Consider the following 19,440-nt stretch of genomic DNA (forward strand, 5'->3'; position numbering starts at 1 on the left):
GCCTCAGAGCTCATCTCAATCTCCCCTCTGGCAGGTTAAAGCCATTCCCCTTGTCCTGCCCCTACAGGCCCTTGTCCAAAGCCCCTCTCCAGGTTTCCTGGAGCCCCTTTAGGCCCTGGAGCTGCTCTAAGGTCTCCCCTTCAGGAGCCTTCTCTTCTCCAGGCTGCCCCAGCCCAGCTCTCTCAGCCTGGCTCCAGAGCAGAGCTGCTCCAGCCCTCGCAGCAGCTCCGGGGCCTCCTCTGGCCTCGCTCCGACAGGTCTCAAAGCAGATACCTCCGACCACAGCAACTGCATCAGAGTAAGGCTTCCCCCATCCAACACAGAGGGAAGGGTTCACCCAACCCTTGGGTGTATGAATGAATGGGAAAACCCCCGGAGCCCATTTGCTGGTTAAACCTCTGTGCAGTGCCGGGTTCCTGCCCCACTGAGCCCCTTTGCTGCCCCTGGGGCAGTGAAACGCCGCGGGCTGAGCCGGGCTCTGTGCAGGGCGAGGGTTTGTGCCTGTGTCTGCACTAAGTGGGTCACTGCAAGCCCAGGCTGGCAGCCAGACGCCCACAGGGAAGCTGCTGAAAGCTGCTGCCGTGGCTGGGAGGGGGTACGGGGGGGCTGGTGTCACCTCTGCTGGGTTCTTCAGTGCCCCCAAGCCTCCACAGCATCTCTGTAACCAGCCCCACAGCCCTGCTCCAGCCTGCGCTCATCTCCTGCCGGCTCAGACCCCACCGAGAACCTGCCCCCAGGGAATATCCTGCAGCCAGGGCTGTTTCCCAAGGGGAAAACCTTCTCCAGCCCTTGCTGCACAGGTAACACCGTGCAGCTCCCCACGGAGAGAGCAGGACTTGCCAGAGAACTACACAATGGGATCAGAAGAGGAGGGAATAAACAAGGGCATCCCCTTGTTTGTGTATGTGTGTGAGCTCCTGGGGGGTTCAAGCTCCCACTTGCACCATCCTCCCTCCCCCTGCACCCTTGGGCACAGCAGAGAGCAGCTCCCACCCCAGGTAGGGATGCTGAGGGATGGAAAAGCAGGAGCAGCTCAGGGCGCTGCGGAATTCCACGTGGGAGAGCAGCTCAGAGCAGAGGTTTCTGTGCCAAGCTGCGCTGCGGGGCTGGGTTTACTGGTCAGGGAGATCCCAGCCTTCTGCCAGGGTTTCGCAACAGCTCCCGGGTGTTTGATAAGGAACACACATGACTTTCACGAGGCAAAGGTTAATTAACTCCCTGTGTTCTGCTGCAGGAGCACGGGGTCGGGTTTGGGCAGGGGATGGATAAAGCCCACGTGTGCCGTAGCTCTATGTGCGAGTGAGCATCCTCCTGTTCACCATGGCAACACACAGACGTCCCAGTCTGCCCCGCACCGCACCACCAGCGCCTGGGTACCAACAGCCAGAGGCTGCCACCCCACTGGGGCATGGGTTTAACATCATGTCCACAAATGGGTCTCCTGCAGACACAGGTCAGAGCCCCCCTTCCCGAAGGACAAGGCAGGATGGAGATGGGTGCAGCCTCCAGGATCACCTCCACGCCAGCAGAGGCAGGAGGGACACTGAGGAGCTCTCTGCAAGGTTGCTCTGGTGCAGCAGCACCACCACGAGATGTGGGTTGTGGGTAGGAAAGGGGGTGACAATCCCTGTCCTCCCCTTAGGGCTGGTGAGAGCAAGATGGGGGGACCCTGGGGACAAACCAACAGCAGCAGCAGCAGCTCCTGGATGGCTGGAAAGGGCTTTGCTGGAGCACGGAGGGGTCCAGGCAAGCGGAGCCTGGCAGAGGGCAGCCACCGCTGCACAGGGACAGGGGGAAGAAGTCCTGAGGCTGGGGATGCCACACACAGACACGAGGCAGAGGGAGCAGAGAGGGGCTGGAGCCCCAGCGAGCCTGGACCATGCAGGTGCTGCCCCTGCTCTGCCCCAGTCAAACACCACCCTCTGCTGCTCCCCTTCTCACAGCAATGGGGACTTGAGCACCGCGGGAGGAGGACTTGGATGCGCCTCTGGATCCATCTGCCAGCACAGAGGGGCCGGGAGAGGTGCAGGAGGGTCAGGAATGCCCGAGCACTGCCCCCTTTCCGATGCTGCAGCCTCATGTGTTCATTAGCACCCATCAGAGTGTGGGTCTGCCCCTGCTTGAGCAGCAGAGCCCCCCCCTCAGCCCCCTCGGGCAACATCAGCCGCAGGGATTAGAAGCTACTCACGTCGCTGATCTGATCCTGGATCTTTTTGATCCTCTGCAGCTCCGGGGTGTCAGCCACCACGCTGAAGCCTTTCCCCTTGTTCTTCTCAAACTCCTCCTTGTAGCGGATCTGGGTACAAGCAAGAGAAGACGGGTTTAAACGCAGGGCAAAGCTGGTGAGCGCAGCAGCAGCCCCTCACTGTGACCCACTGCAGCAGCTTCTAACCAGCCTCTGCCTTGCTGAGGAGACCCCCCCAGTGTATCCAGCAAAAAAGGGGGATTGCCAAGAGCTGAAGCCCTCCAACAGCCTCCTCTGCCTGTGCTGAGCTGGTTTCTCTCTCTGCAGGGGTCTGGGTAACTCACATTTACTTTCAGTTTCCTGTGGGTTACCAACACACCCAAGTCACATCCCAGGGAGCAGCTGACCCATGGCAAGCTGCCTGCCCCAGAGCCCCGGGGTTTATGATCCAGACAAAAGCATTTCCACATCAGGGGACCTTTAGCCACATCGGGAAGGAATACACCCAGATGACCATATTGAAACCAGAGCGTGGAGGCTGGGAAAACACAAGCATCCTTATTGCTCTTTGCCAGACACTGACATCAGCATCGCTTCCCATCACACCCAGGAGCTGAAAAGGCCCAGTTCTCTCTGCCTCTGTTTTATTTATTAATATAACTCTATACAGCTTTAGGACTGGAGCTTCCAGCCTACAAGAAACCTGGAGAGGGGCTTTGGACAAGGGCCTGTAGGGACAGGACAAGGGGAATGGCTTTAACCTGCCAGAGGGGAGATTGAGATGAGCTCTGAGGCAGAAGCTCTTCCCTGTGAGGGTGCTGAGGCGCTGGCACAGGGTGCCCAGAGAAGCTGTGGCTGCCCCATCCCTGGCAGTGTTCAAGGCCAGGTTGGACACAGGGGCTTGGAGCAACCTGCTCTAGTGGAAGGTGTCCCTGCCTGTGGCAGGGGTTGGAGCTGCATGAGCTTTAAGGTCCCTTCAACCCAAACCAGGCTGGGATTCTGGGATTCTCCCAGAGGGAGAACACAGCCCAGATGTGCTCCCCAGCCCTGAGCAGCCCCAGCTCTGGCCCTGGTCCCAGCCAGCTCCGCTCTGCACAGGAGCACTGCTCACACCCGGGTCACCCAGCAGAGGCTGGAACCCAACAGCTCCAGCAGGAAGGGAACCAGCACCCCCACACAGCAGCTTTGCTGACATCCAGCTCCCCCCTTCCCATGGCCGGGGGGTGGGGGAAGCAGATGTGCAGAGGGACCCCCTGACCTCCTCCATCCTCTCTGCAGGGATCTGGCCCTGCGCCGGGGCTGTCAGGAGCTGCCTCTGCCCGTGTGGGTTGGAAAGAGCCTTAAGGGGCTCTATGCAGAGGCAGCCTCCATGTGTGCAGGCAAAGCTGTCCTGGAGCCTACCCTGTGCACTGCACTTGTGTGTTGTCACCAAATGTCACCACTGCCTCTCATGTAGAATCCCAGCCTGGTTTGGGTTGAAGGGACCTTAAAGCTCATCCAGCTCCAACCCCTGCCACGGGCAGGGACACCTTCCACTAGAGCAGGTTGCTCCAAGCCCCTGTGTCCAACCTGGCCTTGAACACTGCCCCAGACAGGCAGGATCCCTGCTGTGCCCAGGCCAGCCCCAGCAGTGCTGGAGCGTGCCATGGAGCAGGTCCTGCCCCTGCTCAGCTCCACAACAACACAGGAAAATGGATTTCCAAGGGAAAACAAGACCCTGCGGTTCCCATTTGATGGAGGGGCTGCAGGCTCAGGCCAGCTCCATGTGTCCTATAAGAGGCTTGGGGGGGCCCAGGGGACACAGCTCAGAGGGGTTTGGCTGGAGCAGGAAGGGATATACCAGACACCAGCTCTGTGATGGGCACCAGCAGGCACGCAGGAGCTCTGCTTACAAACACATTTCCTCTTTCCATCCTGCAAACCAGGGGAAATCCAAGCTTTGGAAGCACATCAGAGCCCCAAATCTGGTATCACAGAAACCCTTAGGTAGGTGCTATCATCTCTTGGTCACATCGGATTTAGATATTAGAAAGCAAAGGGTTAAGGAACCAGGCTGCAGAATCCACCCTGGGAGGATGTTCATACAACCACAAAGCCAAAGCAGAGAGGAACAGCAGAGACCCATTTCATGGCAGAGCTCTCTCTGCCCCTCATTGTTTCAAGCAAAAGGAGAACGACTGTTTGTAGCTGGGGTGAAGCCCACGGACAGCCCTGGGGAGCCTGGAGGGGATCCCCACCAGGCCGGAGGAGCCGCAGGTTACGGAGCTGTGACATTAAACCCCTGACACAGCCCCACGAGCTGCTGTGCAGAGGGGCGGGCAGAGGGGCTGCGTGTCCTTCCCCTGCTCTGCCTCCAGCCCAGGCTGCTTCCCGCAGAGCCTCGGGCTGTGGGATGCTGCTCAGAAGAGGCTTTATCCCACAACCTCCTGAGCCCCCATCCCGCTGCAAACACACCAGTGGACAAGCTGTAGGAAACCCAGGCTAGAAAGAGTCACCAAGTTTCTGCTCATCACGAGGCTGAGCGGTTCCTTTGAGAGCTTCTGTATTTTTACCTTCCTAAATCCCATCTTCCGTGGGTTTTTCACCCCTCTAACTTCCAGGATACAGGAATTCAGCCCTAAAACCTGCAGGATGGACCCAAGCTCTGAGCCATGGGTGAAGACGCTGGTCCTTGGGACAGGTCTAACCCAAACCACACACCCAAGGCTGGTGCTCCCAGCATGAGCATCGGGGCAATGCTGGGAGGAACAAGGGCAGACACTGTCCCTGCGCTCAGCATGGGGGAACTGCAATCCAATAGGATCCATGGCAATTCCTGGCTTGGGCACAGGAGCCCACGCTCCAGGGTCCCACCGGGCTGCAGCCATGGCCAGAAAAGAGGGGGGAAGCTCAGAGATGGCACCTTTCAGCTTCTCCCTGCTCCTACAAGGGCTGTGGGGTGGCAGGGTGGGCAGAGGGGACCCGGATCCCTGGCCATGGAGGAATCCCAGGCTGCAAATCCTTGCTCCAGCCACGCTCCCAGGGTCCTGCTCCCACACTGGGAAGGGGCTGCAGAGCCATTGCTCCTGCCCACCCATCACTGCCTTTCATCCACACAATGGATACAGAGCAGAGTGATGCCGGCAGGATCCACACCTCATCCCAGGATAACAATAATAGGATCCACAATTCATTTCCCCAGGAGTTGTTCCCTCCGTCATAGGAAGGAGAATAAAACACCTTCATCCAAAGGGCGCTGGAGAATGGTTCTTCATGTTATAACCCCTCGCAGGTCTCAGCTCGAGAACATTAAACCCTCCTTGTGCCCGTGTCCTCGATGTCACCGACAGCAGGTCCCTGAGGTGACCTGCGGGAGGACCAGGGGCTGGTTCCTGCCCCCCCCAGCCCGGGCAGGAAAGGCTGCACCCAAACCCACCCATCTGGAGCTCAAAAGAGGACCCACAGAATAGGAACCTGCAATCTTCTTGCCACACGTGGGCTGTAAGAGAAGGCTGCAGGCGTCAAAGCTGTCACTTTGCAGACTTATTTAGTCACACAAGGGACGGTTATCACCAGTGACCGGAACAGGAGACGCCTCCTCAGCAGGCACAAATAGCAGCGGCAGCGACGTGAAGCCCCAGTCACAGCAGCGTGCTCGGGCTGGGTGGTTGTGGTGGGAGGAAGGAGAGGATGAGCCTCCTCAGGGTCATCCATAGGCACCAGCTCTCCAGCCCCACAGATGCCCAGAGGAATGGGCAGAACTGGTGGGGAGCATCCCTCAGCGCCAGGCAATGACCCTCCACCAGTTGGAAACCCCTTGCAGAAGACATACACCCAGTAACCTCCTTTCTCCTTAGGAAGAGACTCGTGGAAGCCTCACGCCAAGGACCTAAGTTTGGCTGGTGAATGTGAGCGTGAACAAGTTGGAACCATTCACATAACCCTGACCTTACTCTTTGCCCCATGTGCAAAGCTCAGCCTGTCCCAGCAGCAGCAGCCAGGACGTGGCACTTGAACCTGCAGGTTCAACCTGCAAAGCTTCTTAAGCCTTTCCAACAGCTCCTGTAGAACATCCAGTTCATTTGCAAGAGCTTGAACCCCACTGCCTGCTCCGGAAGGGTTGAAGTGACCTATTCCTGTCCCCAGGGATGTGCTCAGCTCCTGCAATTAGTAAGAAGGGATCATCAATAAAGCAAAGCTGCTGCTGGTGCTTCAAGAAATACAAATGTTTGGAGCTTGGAAAGCGGGAGACTCCCCTTTGTAGGCAGAACAAAGGCAGAGAGGAATTAAGATCTTATCTGGAGTGTTTAGAATCCATCCTCCCCAGGGCTCCTGCAGGTTCAGCTTTGCCACCTCCCTCCCACTGCTCCTCATCCCTCCCCAGCCCCTTCCTGCAGCACCCAAACCACCGGCACCCCCCCAGCAGCCTCTATTCCCTCCCACTCCAACAAGTCTTTCTTTGCAGCCCATCCTGGTGTGAAACCAGCACTGAAAAGGTGGGTGCTGGCGTCTGGCACACTGCAGGATGCTGCCTGCAACCCCAGCCCCAATTTTGACACGTAATCCAGCGTGCAGAAGGCTCCGAGAGCCCTCTGCTATCCCAACTGCAGCCCCCCGAGCCCAGGAGACCCCCAGGAGCTGCTTCTCTCCCAGGGACATTCATCTTGCTGGGGTCTGAGTTGTAGTGCCCAACTTCTGGAGGTGCAAGGCTTTGCCTCCAGCCACTTCCACACACCACAAGGAGGTGGAAGCCCCTGGGAGCAAGGCCGAGGCAGCAGAGCACATCCCTCCCTCCCTCCCCAAGGTCTCCTTTAATAACCAACAACTACTGAAGAGCCTGGATTCATTGTAAAAGCAGCGCTGGAGACTCCGGAGCGCTCGGCACAGCATCATCTCGACTGTTACCATGGAAAAGCAGCCGTGTCCCCTTCACCACTGCATCCAGCACAAAGCCAGCCCCAGGCTGAGCTCTAGCTCTAAGCTGGAGCCAAGCTGCCCTTGTGCAAGCCAGGGAGCTGTTGGGCAACTTGCTCGGAGGAAGAGGTCTTACAAAAGCAGAGGTTTCAAAACTTGGCACCCGCTGCACAAGCACCAGCAGCTTCTATCAGGTGAGGTCCTGAGGTTCTCCCTCCTCCTCCTCCTCCATTGGGATGCATTCCCAGCCTTTCAGCTCCTGACACTCTCAGGCTAATGGGAAGAGAAGGAAGGAAGGTCACTGCATCCTTCACAGCGCAGCAGGGAGAGGAGTGCACTGATCCAGAAAAGCGATTGTTCACCATGAAAACACTCCAGCAAATCCTGAGCCGTGTCCCTCTGCCCAGGCCCACTGCTCCGGCGCTGAGCTGAGCCAACACCCCCTCCAGACAAGCCTCCGGGCAGCCTTTTTGCCCCTTTTCAAAGGAAAAAAGACACTGAATAGATTCCCACAACAGTTGCAACATCCTGTGTTCTGCTCAGAGACGCTGACTCAAGCCAAAAGTGCTGCTGGATGCAGTTCCTTCCAGCACAGCATCCTCTGAGCACACGTCTGCAGATCTGGGACACGGCAGCTCACAGCGGCTCAGGGCATCATCTCAGATGCTTCAACGCAGCCTCTCAGCAGAGCCAAGTGCCATGGAGAAGGGTCACCCCCCAGAGCTGCCCATTCCAGTGCTAACCTGGCCCTTCCAAGGGTTTCTCTGCAAAATTAATCCTCATATTTCTGTTCCCAGCATCCTGGAGTAAGAAAAGGAAACCACGGATTGCTCCATGGCCCACCCAAGGGACCAGTTCCCACTGCCCCATCGGGAGTTATGGGTGCAAGAACCAAGCCCATGCACCGAGGTTGGGGACTTTTGCTGATCCAGGGTATAAAATAGGACATGTCTGGACAACACCCTTCTCAAACAGGCTCTGCTCTTCCCACCAGAGAAAGAAATCCTTTATCTGTGCCAGTCTTTATCCTGTTTATCTGTTTATTTCTGCTTGCCAGAGCTTTCAAGCCCTACAAGATTTGGGTTGACCTGAAATACTTGCCTAGAGAGTCGATGCCTGTCCACATGAAGCCATTTGCTATTTCACTTGATCATGGCAGGGGGTTGGAACTGGATGAGCTTTAAGGTCCCTTCCCACCCAAACCAGTCTCTGGTTCTATTCTATGACTGCCTGCTGGACCCTTCCCACCTGCAGCAGCTCCAAGTAGCCATGGATCAAGGGAACAGCAAAGCTGAGATGGGTGAGACGCAAGAGAAAGGACTCACACCCCAGACCTGCCTCCTCCTCCTCGTGCAAGGGCACGGGGAGAACGTGGGGTGATGGGGCAGAGGACGGGCCCCAGGCACTCACCGGGCTCTGAAGCTCAGTCTGGTACTTTAGGCGCAGGTTCTCAGGAGTGTCTGCCACCATGGTGAAGGACTGCTTCGGGTAGTGTCTGCGGAGAGAAGGGAGGTCGTCAGTCACAGCGGGCCCATGGCCGTGCTCACTGGCCTCTCCCACCCGCCCCATGACCAGCAGCCCCCAGGAGATCCAAGCGTCCCAGCCCCACGGCAAGCAGCAGCACATCCAGGGCTGCAGGTTGAGCAGGAGCCTTTGGGGGTGTTGGGATTTCTCCCTGTGTACACACTCACTGTGCCCAACACCTTCAGTGCTGACGCATTGATTCTCTCCCAACTCCAATATATTAACTTCAGGTTTATCAAAGAAGGGGAAGGGGCAGTTTTCTTCCCAAGGGATGGAGCCATTCCAGGCTTGTGCCTGTCTGATTTCTGGAGAGACCTTAAACACATCTTCAATCTTTCATTAAACACTCCTCAGGGTAACATTAGCCTGAGTAAGCGCTGCTGCCGCTCTGGTTTACAATGACTGTGCCTGTTCCACTGTTTCAGCTGTGAAGGGGCAGGGGGGAGCAGGGTGGTTTTATTTGCTCATTGCACTGAAGTTTCAGCCACACAAGCCTCATGTTATGGGCATGCTCTTGCCTGTGGCTAGATCATAAAATCATGGAATGGTTTGGATTGGAAGGGACCTTAAAGCTGATCCAGTTCCAACCCCCTGCCATGGGGAGGGACACCTTTCACTAGAGCAGGTTGCTCTGTAGCTGCCATGGATGCAAAGGCCCCCCCAGGAAAAGCCCAGAGGGGACATCTGACACTGACCAGATGGTGGCTGCTCTCATGGGACAGCAAAGAAACCAAAGACATCCCACGGCAGCACTTCAGGTTTATAATGCAGACAGAGAGCAAGAAGGGGGAAGCTGCCTTTTGAAAGGGTCAGAGGTTTCTCCTTCATGAGAGTTAAAGCAGGACTCCCAAAGCGGGTGGCAGGAACAGAATGCAGGGGTTTAGGCAAGTTACTAGTGCAGGAGAGGGGTGGGAGGCACAGAGACAGCACCAGCCCCATCCCTGCACCACGCTGGACACACATGGCACCAGGGCAGTGCATCACGCTGCAGCTCAGGTTCACTCCCAAATACATAGAATTAACCAGGTTGGAAAAGACTTTTCAGATCATCAAGTCCAACCTTTACCCCAAGAACTTGGATAAATTCTCTTTTATCCAAGGCACTGCAACTGGTTTGGAAGAGATGAGCAGGGCTCAAGCAACCCACTGAAAACAGAGAGCAGCTCCTTGCAGAGGACAACTGGGAGGTCCCACTCACTCCTGAGGACCTCAAGGCTTTGCTCCCAGGTTCAGGGCTGAAACTCAGCCTGTGCAGCCTCCACATCTCCATCCATGCAGCCCAAGTGGTGCTGGTAGCTCTCACCTGAGGGCTATGCAGCACACTATGGGAATGCTGCAGCCCCTGTCCCTTCCCACACCACATGAAATGGGTCTTTGTGGGTTTTAATAAGACCCTGGGCTCTGCTTTGGGAGCTTGTGTGCCCCAAGCAGTAGCAATTATCTATTTATACAAGCAGCATTAGCACCTCTGCCCAAGGCCAACCAAAGTGTGGTCAAATGAGGGTAAACAAGCAGAAAACCAGCTGCATGTGGAGGAATCTGGTTGAAAGCTGCTCCCTTTGAGGCAGACAAGGCAACCACAGACCTGCAAGAGCAGCACATAGCTCAGGAGAGGAGCAAGGCAGGAAACTCAGGAGTAAAAAATAGCTGCCCCGGCCTCACTGAGAGAATAAAGAGACCCCACACACACAGAGAGAAACCAAACAGGGCTGATGTGGTTTGCAGAAAGAGGAAAAGAACTCGGCAAGCAGCAGGGGAACTCATCCTGCAGGCAGCTTCCCCCCAGAACACAACACCCTGCTCCAGCCCTTGTCCTGCTGGTCATCACCTGCTGCTGTGTCCCATCGTCCCCATCCCTGCTGCTTGAGGGATAAAATTGGGGGGGTCAGCCCCCCGAAACAAGCTGGAGTGAGATTGGAAAGGACAAGCATCAGTTTTACACAAACAACAGATCACCGACTGCTCGGAGGATATAGTTTAATCCCTGTTTAGATTAACCTGATTAGAGGGGATATAATACTGTGTTCAGGCTGCCTTCAGGCACGGCTGTGTCACAGCCTCACACCGGGATACAACATCAAGGCAGAGCTGTCACCGAGCTTTGCCTGCAGCTTGCTGCAGAGAGATTCCTGCATTAACACTCCAATAGTGATAAAACCTGATTCTCCACAAGCGTCCTGCAGGAACTACAGGCACTGGACGGGCACAGACTTGCTGTTTATCTGTTCTTGACATTTTGGCCACAGTTCCCGCGCTCCCAGCAACTGGTGCCACTGGAGTGTGGATGTCTGGGTAGGTGCTACCACCAGAGCCTTTGGCAAAGGCTTAGCAACGGGGAGGGACATTGTAGATGCAGCAAAACAGCATAAGACATCTTAGGATGAAATCCACCCCAGCTGCTGTCTGCTGGAGCAGAGAGGAACAGCTTGGGGGGGTGCAAAGGAAGGGGCTTGGAATAAATGGCATTGGCCCAATGTGGCCTCTGGTTAGCACGGTTTGCTCCTGTAAAGGCTGCTGGAGCCGCAGGAGTTGCTGGGTTAATGCCTTCCTACCTTGAAGAGACAGCATGGAGGGAAGTGTGCCCTTTTGTCATCGTGAAGATGACAAAAAACCCTTCTAAGAGTGAAGCTCCAGTGACCAAGGCAGCACATGTCAAAGGAGTTTGCATTGCACAGCCCTTGCTCAAGGGGTTCAGCACCTCTGCTGCACTCAGGATGACTCCTCCATTAGGGCTATGGGGATGCTGGTACCTGCTGGGCAAACACCAGCAGCATCAGCCCTAGGTCCAAACCCCGGTGCCATTAAGCAGCTGCTGGGGGAGTTGGGGCTTCATTAACAGTGGTGCTAATCCAATCACTGCACTAACCCAGCTTACAGGGGCAGGGGAGGACAGTCCTGGGACTTGCCTATTGTTTTACCCCAGTTACTACTCGTATCCTGGAGCCCTTTCCTGAGTTTCTTGGAAGTCACCGACCTGACTCTTACCACAGTCAAAGAAAACAAAGCCACCTCTTCAGTACAAACAGCCCAAATCCCCAGTTCTCTAATTCTCAATTACCTAATTCTCCATTTGCAGATGAGCTCTGGAAGGCAACAGGCCAGCCCCCAATCTGCCATGGGAACAGGGATGGAGCTTCATCCCAGCCCTATGGGGAGAGCCAAGCAGCATCCCCACTGCTGGGGTCTTTGCGAACACAGAGGATTTTTAGAGAGATGCCCATTTCTAACAGCCCCATGCCCTGATGCTCGAGGGTTGCACACAGAAAAGCCAGAGACACACACACAGCTCCATGAAGGGCAAAGGCAATGTGTAAGTTGTGTGTACCACCAGCCAGAGCTGCATTTACAGCTCAGCCACGGCCCAGGAGCTCCCGTACTATCTGCTGATGCTGCCAGCAGAAATCATCCCATTGCCATGGCAACTGCATCCCATGCCCTGGGCATGCTAATAACACTCGGGAGAAGCCGGGTCCCCAGCAGCAGCCTCCGGATGCAGGGAGGAGGGAAGCCCCAGTCACTGCGAGGGCTGGAAATGGAGAAATTCATCCCTGCGAAGCTCAGAGAGACTGAAAAGCTGTGGTAGGAGGGGGGAAAAAATAGCAATAACCTGAAAGAGCAGCCCTGCTTCTTGTGTTCACAGGAGCACCGTCTCCACAGCGAGCTGTGCCCTGCTGCAGCCACAGGCAGAGATAGCCACACACCACACAGACTGAGCTACGATTCGGTTTCCGCTTCTATTAGATAGTGAGGAAACCTCCCAAGGATTTGAGACAGCTTTTTACTCAGCCCTGAGCCCCTCCAGCCTGTCGTTAGCAGGCAGGAGTAATCTGTCCGTCCGCACTAGGTGTAGGATGAGACACACGAGCTGAGCATCTTCCCCTAAGAGGAGGCATCGCTCTCCTCCCCAGCTCCTGAGATCTGCCTGATAAAGAAAAGGCATTTCAGTCCTCAGGGAATTTAAGGCTGTTCCTTAAATTAGGAACCTTAAATTAGGGAATTTAAGGGCTCCTGCTGCAGGAGTGGTGACAGCCCCCCACTGCCACAGCCAGTGCTTCCCCCTGCCCAGCCAGTGCAAACACAGACACCCGGATCCCTGCCACACACCCCAGAGAGGGGAAACCCATCTCCTGTGCATGAGAATCAGCCGCAGGAACAGTCAGCAATAAATTAAACCTTCATGAGCAGGCAGGGAGTGAATTGCTTTGGGTTGGGAGCGCGTGTGGGAACGGGGCATCTGTGGGAGCTGCAGCAAACGGGCTCGTCCCTCCTCGCGTGGGGTGGTCTCGTGGTGGAGCAGACCCAGTTCTTCCTCTTCTCATGGCCAAAACCAAGGCAGGAGCAGAGCTGTGGGTCCTCCCCCAGCCAGCACCATAAATAGGGCTTGGCTGGGGAAGCAGGGAAGGGGGAGGGTGTTTATTGCTCAACCTGCTTTGCTCTTTCAGAAGAAGCACGAGCAACACACATCAAATCCACCCTGTGCAGTTACCAGCCATCCTCACCAGCAGGGATTAGAGATGGAGGCTTCCACAACTGGAACCAGCAGGAGTTTTGGTGCCCATCACAGAAGCTTCCACGCACTGAGCCCAAAGTCAGCGGAGGAAAAGGCCTTCTGCCAGCAGCTGCAGAAGGGATCATGCTGCAAGAGCTCCACTGCCAGCATCACTCTTTTACGCTCCCCTCATACCTACCCTGATGCCCTTCACTCCCTCCCTCTGCTGCAGGAACGCTTGTTTCCTAAGTGAGTGTAACAGGTAGAAGGGAACAGAAGTCACCTTAGGGATGATGGAGCCCTGAAGCACCATTAAAACCCTCCAGGCTCCACAGGCTTCAGGCACAAGCTGCCCGAGAAGACAAACAGGGGGAGGCTGCTTCCAACCACCCTTCTCCTGACAAACTGCAAGGAAATAATTAGTCCCACGCACCCTCAGATGCGACACTTGGGTAAAGTCTGCTGCTAAGTAATAGCTGCTCAGGCAAAAGCAGTAACCTCTCAAGAGCAAACGGGAGCCAGGGCAAAACACACCCGTGCGAGCTGCTTGTAGAGGTGCTGTGGGTCCTACGCTCCTGGCTGATACACAACAGGATCCAAACACTCGGCTCCTGTTTTGGCAGGAGCATCACGGTGTTTTCCCTGCCTGAGGGGACAGGGATGCAGGAGGGTGGAGGAGGAAGGGAGCCAGGTTTAGGTGGGTCTTGGGGACCTTCTGGTGCTCTGCAGCAGTGGAGCCAGTGGCTGTGAAGCAGGAGGGGTGCAGAGCGCAGGCAGGATGAGCGCAGGGTGAGCCCTCAGCATCCCCACGGCTGCTCCATCAGACGTGGATTACTTTAACAACTGATGGAGAGGAGGCTGCTCGTCTCGGGGCCAGAGACACCAGATTGGCCTTGCCCTTGGGGGTCTCTCGTCGCATCCATCCTCTGCCCGATTAGAGTGGAACAAATGGGACACGTGGGATCCCTCCCCCTGCCCGACCCCTGCTGCTGTCAGATTAAGTGAAGCAGCACAGGAGTATGTGGGGCAGAGGGACACGTGATGGAGCAAAGGCTGGAAAACACCTCCTTTAATCTGCAGCTCCCACAGAGCGACTACACCCATCGGGAGAGACGTGAGGAAAAGCCAGCCCAGGTTTCACAGGCTGGAACAGCCACCTAAGGAGCAGAGGAGCACAGTGATGGCAGGAAGAGCTCACTGGTTCATCTGAGGAGCCACGAGCAATAGCTGCACAAACACAGGCAAGACTAAGGTAGGAAGCTCCTTTAGCAGGGACATTAGAAAGCAAACACAGCCCCTTCCTCCCCATACACCAACCAGAAACAGCCCCATTCCAGCACCTTGGTCCCAGTTCCCTTGTGACCCATATGTCAGTGACACATAGGCAGTACTTTCACACAGAGGAATAACGTAAAGAGCTCTCTTCCAGATCAATGGGAGTCTCCAAGCACTTGCACTTCATCACATCCCAGTCCTGCCCCAAAAGCAGCATTTGGCCCTGGGAAGAAGCAAAGATGAGTGCAAGTACTTGAACTTCTCACAAGCTGGAAACAGAGTTAAGCTTCTCCAAGAAGAGACTGGTGGGACACAGCTGTATAAACGTGCAGCATGGCCGGTCTGTTAGCAACAGGACCCAGACTCTGCATCTTCAGCATGACTCAAACCTCCAGCAATGCTGGTTTACACCATGTGCGAGATGACTGAGTGTTTAGAAGAGCCTCTCTAGCTTGAAGTGTTGCTTGTGTTCAATGCAAGCTGCTTTAAAGCAAGTGTTTTTGGCAGACTTGCCCAGCAAGCAACAGCATCCTAAAGGGATGGAAAAACACCACCCACAAACCTGCAGCTCCAAGAGGGGACAGTCACCTTTGGGCTGTTGTATCAGGGTTTTGGGAAAGAAGAGTTAAACAAAGGAAGCAATAAGGTCTGCTATGCCAGGAGGCTCCCGAGTTCACATCCTGCCTTTCAAAGAGCAGCTGATTCTTGGGGACAAGCTTAAAGAAATAAACTGTTCTTTTGTTAGTCATAAAGGCAGCACCAGGCTCGCAAACATCCTTCTGTAACGGAGCAGGCTGCAGAGAAAGACTTTGGTTCCTCCCAGCACTTTCAGGGAGAAGCTGCCAAAATGGCTGGTCCAGCCCTCCACGTGTCCAGCGGCTGCTCCCAGCATCTGCTCCCAGCCCGCCTCAGGACTGGCTTTTTATAACGTAACTCAGAGCACAACTTCATACAACACTGGTTCATGGAGCAGTTTGGGTTGAAGAGACCTTAAAGCTCTTCCAGTCCCAACCCCCTGCCACGGGCAGGGACACCTTCCACTAGAGCAGGTTGCTCCAAGGGAAGAACTTCTGCCTTTGAGGGTGTCTCAAAGGCCCTCCCATTGTACCAGGCTAGCACACGGCTGGGGGAGGCAGGAGAAGCCAAACCCACCACCACCAGCTCCAGCATGGCTGTCTCAGGGCGGGATGACCGCAGGGAGCAAGGCTTTGCTCTCTGTGAGGACAGGCAGCATCCATCTCGCCTCCATCCCCAAAGGCTCTGCCAGCAGTTGCTGAGGGTGTTGCAGAGCTGCTGAAGGGAAAATCAGCCTGTTTCCATAAACCTGCTTTAATCCATAAGGGAAAGATTCCAGGTGAATGCGGAAGAGGGGCTGCCAAGCTCTGAAGCGAGAAGTCGCTGCTGGAAAGGGCTCTGCTCATCACACTGCTCCCCTCTCCCATCCCTGAGCCCCCAAAACAGAGCAGTGCCTGTCCCGACCTCCCCCCAGTGCTGTTTATGGGAACAGGGTGGGCATCCCAACAGAGCTGGCTTTTTCCACAGGCTTTTCCAGCCCCAGGCATGGATAAGTTTAGCAAAGTCAACATCCATCTGCAGCCTGCCCCCCGCATTGAGGTCAACGCTGGGCAGCCCTTCCTGCAGGCTCAGCCCAAACCTGGCTCCGAGGATGCTCCGTGGCTGCTGCCAGGGAATCCTTCCGCAAGCACAGCAGCAGGGAAGCAGCAGGACCCTGTATCCCCCCCTCCACAGCAGCATACGGGGAGACCAGCTTTCATTTACAGCGAGACAAACAGCAGAGTCTGCTCAGAGCTCCACGGCATGCAAAGTGTGCCCACCGAGACAGCAAGGCAGCTCTTCTCATCCAGAAACTCGGCACAAATAAAGCATGGGACAAACACCTGGACTCCAGCCCAGCAACACAGTTGTTCCTCTTTCTCTTCCTGCCTCCCCCCAAACTTGGAAGATCACTTTATTAATGTAGTAGGCTGCTACCAGATGGAGCGGAGAGGAATGCCAAGAACAGATCACTGGCTCCTTGTGAAGCTCGGAGGCACTCGCTAACTTTTTCCAAGGAAAGAGTTAGCCCAGAGGTACTGGGCTGCTTGCTCTGCATGGAAAGGCAAGGATCTGAGTGGGGAGACATGTGCCAGGGAGGTTCTTTGGGTCATCACAATGAATAAGAGGGTTTACAGCTCACACTTGCTGTGCCCAACTAACATGGGTGCTAGGTCTAGGTAAGCAGGACAGGGCTGAGCTGGGAGCTGCTTGCCCTGACTTAGCAAAGAGGAATGTCAGCCCCGAGATGCAGATCCCCCGGGATATTTCAGTGTGGTTTCTATGCGAGGCAAGTCAGCTCCTTATAGAACACTGCAGTCACCCCAGCGTGGCAGATGGAGCGACCCTGCCAACACACCTACACAGGATATTCTCGGCAGCCTTGCTTCGCCTTGAGCCCCTTTCTGAGGAGTTTAGCAAGGGGGATGTGGAGAGGCACAGCACCACTATTGCCTCGTGCTCTGTGCTGGTGCGACTCCAGCAAAGGTCTCTGTTGGCAGCACCATCTTCCTTTGGAGGCTCAAACAAAGGATGCTGCAGTGGGGCCAGGCTGCCTCTCCGTGCTGGGGGAGGAGGGACTGCCAGCAAGTAGACCATTAACTTCCTGCCAGCTCATCTGCAGCAGTAAGGAAGTCAAACTCCAGCCCTGTGGGGTGTGCAGCAGCAGGGACAGCCCCTCTGAGCAGCGGGATGCCAGCACAGGGGATGGTGTGTGCAGCCAGAGCAGGGCTTTACCCACCAGATGCATCCAAAAGGGCAATTGCTTGTTCATCAGCACGAATTTGGGCAAGCCCACAGCTCGGAGATGAAGCCCAGCATTGGGTCTCATCTAGATGTCCTCAAGGGAGAGGAGCAGAACCAACTTATAGCCAAGACAGGCAGAGAAGGAGCCTGGGATACTGCTCCTTCTCCCACCTCCACACAGCTCCATACCCAAGCACAAGCAAGCTGCTCTCTGCACTTCAAGCATCGCTGGGCAGCGCTTCTGTCTCTGAAAATCCAACTCCCCAAACCAAATACACAGCTTTGAACTCTCAGACAGGACTGTCAAGGCCCAGGTTCATGCTGCACACAGTGTCTTGGATTCAGCTGGGATAGAGTCATTTCTGAGCCACCACCGAGGCACAGCACGGGGATGCCAGTCACCAGGGCTGCCTGGAAGGAGGGGACCAGAGCCCTGCTGCTGCAGGTACCACCTCTGGGACTCACAGCTAAGGGACACAGCCCCAGTGCCCAAGCTCAGCCCTGCCAGCTGCAGCACAAGAAGAAATGAAAGCCTGTATATAATGCATATTTGGGAGCAGCTGGTGCCCTTGAGCACACATACTGCCTGTCCTTTGCAGCCAGGCTTTCCCCCACCCTTCATTAGCAAAAGCCTCAAACCTCACCTGGATACTGCTCTCCATCCACTTCTACCTCTTTTAGTTCAAAGTGCTCATGTAAAGAGATGAGCCCAGCCCTGAATGCTGCCTCCAGTGAACAACCAGTCACCCCAGTACCCAGCTGAAGCCAAAAGAGGAATGGTGAGGAGGGTGGAGAGCATCAATCACATCTGCCACCGAGCAAGTTCCCAACGCTGCTGGGCACGGGGAAGGCAGAGTTAACCAGCCACCTTCTTGAAAGGCTTCACACAGATTTATTGCTGGGGGAATGTCACAGATAGGGAGGAAGCCCAGCCCTCTTCCTCCTGCTCTCTTGAAGAAAGAAACTCAGGAATTTGGCAGAAGGCCACGGCTCAAACAGAGGAGACCCTGTGCTAAGGCATGTTCAGAAAAGCAGCCTCTTCCCTGCCAGGATAAACGTTGCTTTTCCACCCCCTTCTCGGGGGAGAAAAGATGTCGCTCCTCAACTTCAACATGAGCAAAAGGCATTTGGGAAGGGCGGGCTCCTCCTGGGCTCTCACACTCACCTTGCCTGGACATTGCTCCTAGTCCAGGATACTCCAGGGGCAGCAGCTGACAAGGAACCAAACCCATGTCCTCTGGCTGGAGGTTCCCTTCACCCTACATCTGGGCACAGATGGACACCCTACGGCCTCCACCCCAGCAAGCAAAGGGCAAAGCCTCATGTGCCAGCAGTTTTCAGCTGCTCTCACTTCCCTTTAGGGCAAGGCCGGGCAAAGGAGGAAGAGCAAAGCATTTAATGCAGGTTTCTGTGCACAGCTTCAAACATCCCTGGGCTAGAGGCAAGACAAGGCATCTGCCTCTTCTTCAGGGAGGCTGCAAAGGGTTAAGACACAAGCCAGCATCAAAGGCAGCTCTCAAGCAGAGGGGGTTGAGAAACTGAGATGGGTTGCGCAGACTCCTTGGAATCTCAGGAATTTCCCATTATTATCCCACTTCCCTTCCAGCAGCCTGGAGGGAGAAAGCACAAGAACAGGACCTCAGGCCCATCCCTATGGCCAGGCCAGAGGCAGAAGCACCAGGGATGGGCAATGCCCTGGCACATGGAGCCAGGCAAAGCTCTCTGCCCGAGCTGGGATGTGTGGATGCCCATGATCCAGAGAAGGAAGCTTTGGTTCAGGACACTAAGGAGAGCTCAGGGGTCTTATCTCCTGCAGCTCTGCATCGATCAAGGTCTCAACCTCATAGATCCCAGGCTGCTTGGACCGCCACGGTAGGTTGAGACACATGCCCAGCCCAAGAACAAATACCCCTCTAAATCAATAGTTCACCCTGCCTCAGACCACAGATTTCCCCCTCATACTACCCCACTACTCCAGGAAGTTCCCAGTTTCCCCTCAGAAGCTGGAGCTTTAATAGTGCTACAAGTCTCATCTCAATTAAACAGGAGTTTTGGACTTTGGACAGGTCACAACCACCATCAACACCTTTTATCAGCAATAACCAACCTTTAAGAGCTACATAAGAGGGAGGGTTTTGCCAAGGCACCATATGGCTGATGGTCTTCCTGCTTCTTTCTGCTTATCTTAGACATTAATACCCATCTTACAAGGATGTTGTCAGGATTAATGTTTTTAAAGTACTCTGTGAATGGACCAAGCTATACAAGTGCCAAG

General features: G+C 55.4%; 1 protein-coding gene across 2 annotated transcripts in view; it reads right to left on the bottom strand.

The window, feature by feature from the left end:
• The window catches only part of LASP1 (LIM and SH3 protein 1), a 29,012-nt gene that overhangs the window by 3,321 nt on the left and 6,251 nt on the right, over positions 1-19,440 (bottom strand). The window contains exons 3-4 of one of the 2 annotated variants that reach the window (XM_030508578.1): positions 8,489-8,573; positions 2,189-2,296 (exon numbers count right to left, since the gene is read on the bottom strand). In XM_030508578.1, the coding sequence (XP_030364438.1) occupies positions 2,189-2,296; positions 8,489-8,573 (193 nt within the window). The remainder of the gene's footprint in view (positions 1-2,188; positions 2,297-8,488; positions 8,574-19,440) is intronic. The other variant, XM_030508579.1, reaches the window with a different exon arrangement.

This window comes from Strigops habroptila, chromosome 19 (genome assembly GCF_004027225.2).
Source record: "Strigops habroptila isolate Jane chromosome 19, bStrHab1.2.pri, whole genome shotgun sequence".
Classification (NCBI taxonomy): Eukaryota; Metazoa; Chordata; class Aves; order Psittaciformes; family Psittacidae; genus Strigops; species Strigops habroptila.